At 42.2% G+C, this 5,743-nt stretch overlaps 1 protein-coding gene across 1 annotated transcript; it reads right to left on the bottom strand.

Annotated features, from left to right (window-relative positions):
• Positions 1 to 477: 477 nt before the first annotated feature.
• LOC137596211 (uncharacterized) lies at positions 478 to 3,418 on the bottom strand. Its single transcript, XM_068316522.1, has 9 exons — positions 3,320 to 3,418; positions 2,948 to 3,053; positions 2,602 to 2,840; positions 2,343 to 2,501; positions 1,850 to 2,269; positions 1,298 to 1,403; positions 946 to 1,184; positions 683 to 841; positions 478 to 601 (listed from the first exon to the last, which is right to left on the bottom strand). The coding sequence occupies exons 1-9, from the start codon at positions 3,373 to 3,375 to the stop codon at positions 478 to 480; spliced, it is 1,608 nt and encodes a 535-aa protein (XP_068172623.1). The 5' UTR covers positions 3,376 to 3,418.
• Positions 3,419 to 5,743: the final 2,325 nt, after the last annotated feature.

Genomic DNA, 5,743 nt, shown 5'->3' on the forward strand with positions numbered 1-5,743 from the left:
GTTTGTTTACAACTCTTTTCAGTAATGCTAAAATAAATCTATCTTCAATCTACTATACCTTTATGTTTACAATATAGACACACCATCAGTCCATTTACTTGATTTTGTTAATGTTTCCATTTTTATAGCATACATGTGACTTCCATTTTTAACAGTATCATAGCAAAGTTGACCATAGTTTTGGCTTCAGACGCCAGGTACAGTATATTATAAATTATACAGTATTCTATACAGTCTCCTGATTACCTCTGGGAGGGAAACCTGCTCACCACATCAGCCTTTCCATAGTACTACTTTAATGTCATTCACTCATTTTCTGCCGCTTCATACGCCGTAGCAGTAATGTCATGTCACACTTACATACTAAGCTGTTCACTGTGGTCTCATAGGGCAATGGGCTCTTATCACAAAACAGCTGATTTTGATGAAGCATGGAATCTAAACAAAGGTGTCACAGTTTACAAAACTGAAGCGGCATTAAGGCTGTTTGTTCAGAACGTTTTGCAGCAGATGTCGGTCTTTGTCTGGTACAACTGTCAGCCACATCTTTTCAAAGTCCTCGTGGAGCGACATATCTTGAAGGATGGCTCGACCATAGTGTCTGTTGAAGAAATGTTAATAAAGATTTTTAAACATGAGCCAGCTAAACTATACTTCAAATGTATAGAACCTGATAACCCACCTCACTTCCTGTGCCGGATCCACAGCCAGTTTTGAGATAGCAAGAAGCAAGCTCTCGGCCTGATGCCTACTTGCTGTCATCAGCTTATCCACTCCCATTTTTTCAACCACCTGGTGAAAAAGTTTGGCTGTGGTCCCTCTGACGGGAACAGAACGGTGGCTGAAGGGGGACAAGAACAGAAAAGTATAAGAAAGACCGATCGTGACGTATGTCACCTTATTTCATGTGAACACCAGCTGTTACAGTATAGTATTCTCTCTTACTTCAGTCCTGTGTCAAGCAGAATCTTGATGGCACATTTGCAGCTGCAGTTCTCGACCATTGCATCAAGTGCTGTTTGGACTGACTGTTTCTCAAAGTCCAGTCTCTGCTCTCCCAGTTTCAGCAGCAGAGCTCGTCCAGTTGTTTCAGCCTCCACGTCCATGGCCGTCTGGAGGTTAATGTATAGTTCACGTAATGTGCTTGTAGCCAAACAGGAAACTACTGAGCGCAAGTTTTTCACCTGCATGAAAAGAGTAAGCATTAATTCAGTCTGTGGACTCAGACACGACAGGAAGTAACGATCCATGAAAGATAAAGATGGAAACAGACATATAGAGAATCTGTGAATATTACCTCTGCACTAAGGATCTGACACACTTGCTTGAGTTTGGGCTTCAGGACCAAAGAATGGTGTCTTGCCAAAGCTCGTATTACGTTCATGCCATTTACTTTCTTCTCCCTGGATAATAACAATTCATTAATTGCCCTGCACAACACAAACAGTCATGACATGCCTGCAGTTGAAAGCGCTAGAGTAAATCTTTCCAACGTTAAATGTAAATTGCACCGTTGCTTCTCCCTCTGTTCGTTCGAACACCTGCATTTGTACACACGACCATAATAATCAGGACCGGGCTGCGATCCGTACAGTTTCCTAGTGTAATGCTTGTACAAATGGAGACACAAGCGCCATTATAATATAGAGGAAGAGAGTCATGTCAGTTTAGGTTTATGATATGCTGAGATGTGGCACCAAATGAATTCTTACTCCAAATATCCACTGGCTTTTTTCTAAACTCCATGTTGTAGCTTAATAAAATGTGTATGAAGTGTCAAACAGAAAGGCTGCATGTCAAACATTCCAGTTAACACCCTGACTTAAGGCTGTGTCTCTGAGATTCTTACCAGTCATCTGAGGAGAGCTGTGTGAAGGAGAGAGAAAGGCTCTTCTCTGGGTCCGTCAATGGCTGCAGCTCAACATTTTGGTTTGTTGCAGTTTGTTGGGTGCATCCATTGGTTATTATCTTTCTTGGTTTAGTCAATGGCTTAGCTGTTTTGTTCTTTGTAGTTGGTGGTATCATTTTTTGGTTCCCCGTTGGCAACTCATCGACTTTGTTGGTGGTGGTTTTGTGGCCGTAAACATTTGGCACCACTTTAGCTCGAGTGTTTAACCGTGGTTCATCTCTTCTCTTGCAGTCATTGGCTGCTGGGTTCCCAAGAATCCTTGCCAGAGGATTTCTGTTTCTCTCTGGCAGAGCCCGTTTGCACAGCATTTGAAAGGTCTTGTGGATGGACAGTTCCCTCAGGATTTTTTGACCATGGTCCCTGAGGGGGAAATAATTTTAATTAATAGAAGATTGTCAAATTGCATACTAAAGTATAGAATTTGATAACCCACTTCACTTCCTGTGCAACATCCATGGACAGTTTTGAAACAGCAACAAGGAAGCGTTCATTGAAACCCCTTCCTGCTGTCATCACGCGATCAACACCCATTCTGTTGGCCAGCTGGTGGAGGAGTTTTGCTGTGGTATATCTTATAGCAACAGAACGGTGACTGAAGGAGGAAAAAACAGGGATGTCTGATTAAAATTAATCATATGACTATGATGCATGTTACCTTATTTCATGCAAACAATAATTCAGTCCTTAATTACCCAACACCAGTGTTAAGCAGGACATCGGCAACACAAATGTAGCCACAGTTCTGCACCAGCGCTTCAAGAGCAGCATTGATTTCCTCTTGAGTGGTGGCACTTATGTTTTCTTTAGTTTTAAGCAGCAGAGCTTGGCCTGTTACTTCAGTCTCTGGGTCCATGGCAGTCTTGAGATGAACATAGAGCTCATGTAATGTGTTTATAGCAGAGGAGACAACTGCTGGGCACCCGGTTTTCAACTGCACCAATAGAATAAACATGATCAGATTTCCATCTACAGACTCACAGGCACATCAGCAAATTAAGATGAAAACGGAAATGGAAAGAGGAATTTATAGAATTTGACCTCTGCAATAATGAAAGAGCAGACAAGGTGGAGTTTGGGCTTCAGGATCAATGAATGATTTCTTGCCAGAACTTGCAATATTCCCATGCCCATTACTTTCTTCTCCCTACAACATCACCAAAAAAATTAAAATCATTAACTGCACCAAACACCAAATCAATCATAGTTGAAAGTATTTTGCTGTCATGTCTTGAAGTATGAGTTTATGCTATGCTGAGATCAACTCCAGTTTTATTCCCAGTATTTATGGGTTCTTCACTAGTCTGTCAAATAGCTTAAGAACATGGGTATCTGTACTAAAAAGCTAAATGTCAAACATACCAGCTGCAGCAGAACATCATGACAAGACTGTGTCCCCGAGCCATGTCTTACCAGTCATTTGAGGAGATCTGTTTGATGACAAGAGATAGGCTCTTCTCTGGGTGCATCAGTGGCTGAATATGAATATTATTATTTGCCAATGGGTGTCTGGGTTCATTGGTGGTTGGGTTCTTCCGTGGCAGGACGGCTCGTTTGTAATTTGTAATCTTGTTGCAGTCATTGCGTGTGTTCTTGCCTGGTGAAGCACAAAATGCTTTTCAGTGATGATTTTTGACCTGACCAGAGGGTTATTTTCATCACTGTCTCTGACAAATGTACCTGCATGACTGATGACATCTTCAGTAGCTTGGAATCTCACATGTTTGGTTTGATTTCGTCTTTGTTTGCCAAATAAAGAGCTCGTCTCAAGGTGCACCAAATAGGTTTTGTTGGACGCCAAGCTTTGGGGGGACTTAAAGGCCGGCCTGTCCTTCACAAACAAATGCTGAAATGTTTGAAGCTTACACGCAGAAATTTCCTTGTATTCTAAGATCAAACATAAAAGGCATAAATTACATTCCTGTTGAACATTCCACATTATCGAGACTTCAATAACTACTTGCAAATGCTGTACAGCTACATGTTGCCCTTCAACTCTGTAGTCCCAAGAGAACTCACCTCCTCCTGAGAGTTTGTGAATCCTCACAGGCACACGAGTCCCTTTTCTCACAAACTGTGAAAGACCTTTCTTGGAATTGGGTTTGCAGGTTGATGTGTCAAAGCTACTTCGGATCCTGAGTTCAGTGGATGTGAAGATATCTGAGAGACTGAGGATGGAAGACCTGCTTGGAGGGTTGCTAACATTATCTGTCATCTGTGTTTTCCTGATTCCTTGTATGGTGGCCTGAGCACCAAGGAGCAACTGGGACTGGAAGCTATCACTCTTGACCACATTTGGACTTTGAGGATTCCATTGGGTTGTCGCAATACCTCTCGCGACTGTGACATCAGTGTGGGCCTTAGTCTCTGCAGAACAATGGTTTCGTGGCTGAAGAAGTATCTCTCCTTTCTCAGGTATCCGAGTTGACGTTCTGTCCACGACATTGAATGGATCAATGATCTGACCAGACTTAGGCTGTATGAGCTGGCTCCCAGTTAGCTGAAATGAGTAACAGTTAGCTTACAAAGTAAAAAAATACTGTATATGACAGCAAGCACATACCTATGACGACAGGGGAATGTCAAATGATTAAGAAAATTCTGAGTGTGTCCGTGCCAGGTCAGAATTGAAGGCCTTAGCTATATTGCTACTACCGTTATTCAACAGTATCGCAGTATATTGCAATTCAGGCATAGTCCAATTTGCAATTGTAATATTCCACTGGTAGGGACTTCAATAGTAAAGAGTTTCTGAGTGAAGATTCAGATGAAGTGTGGTTTAAAATGATCCATGATGGGAAGTACTCAATACAATGAGTACCTCACCCTGAGGGATACCGGGGCCATGGTGCCATGCCCAGTGAAGGGTTACACCAGCGAGCGCCTGATGGCGGGGCCTTCATCCATGCTCATCCTGAAAAAGGGACGTGGGTCCATCCAGTGGATGAAAGGACTGTTTCCACGTGCCTTCAGGTTAGGGAAGGGATTCTGCTTTTTGCTTGCATACATGCATCAAACAGGAGTTCAGACTAACCACCCTTTCTGGAGTCCTTGATACGGGTGCTGGAAAGTGCCCCTGAAGAGGAATCCCTTCTTCTGATGGGGGATTTCAATGCTCACGTGTACAACGACAGTATAACCTGGAGGGGCATGACTGGGAGGCATAGCCTGCCCAATTTAAACTCAAATGATGTTCAGTTGTTGAACTTCCAAGCTAGTCACAGTTTTACCATAACTAACAACATGTTCCAGGTTAATGTTGCAGGAAGAAAGATGAAAGAAAAAGCACATTACTCGGGCAGCAAAGGGGATGAAAATGAGATGATGACCTTGACCTTGAGAAAAGTAGGTTAAGGTCAAATTTCAACTTTTGTACATTTTTTTGCACATATCTCAGGAACCGGATAAGATACAAAGACAAAACAGAAGGCGTTATATTCAGGGAGGCAAGGGGATGAAAATCAGATGACAAACTTGACCTTGAAAAACTAGGTCAGTGTCAAATTTTTACTTATATACTTTTTTAGGTACACATCTCTGAGACATGATGAAATACAATCACAAAACAAAAAGCAACATTTTCAGGAAGCCAGAGACACAAAAATGTGATGATGACCTTCACCTTTGGAAAACTAGGTCAAAGTCAACTTACCACTTTTCTTTTAGGCTGCAAAAAGGGTAAAATTTTTGGATTCAGGGGTGTCGTGGCATGTTGCAGACTCTGACTGCCTTCTTAACTTTGAGGTTATATCAGGCAATCTCCGGCCATATGTTCATAACACTCAAGTAAAGGGAGGAGCTAATCTGTCAACTGATCACTACCTGGTGGTGAGTTGC

Source organism: Antennarius striatus, chromosome 6 (genome assembly GCF_040054535.1).
Source record: "Antennarius striatus isolate MH-2024 chromosome 6, ASM4005453v1, whole genome shotgun sequence".
NCBI classification, from domain to species: Eukaryota; Metazoa; Chordata; class Actinopteri; order Lophiiformes; family Antennariidae; genus Antennarius; species Antennarius striatus.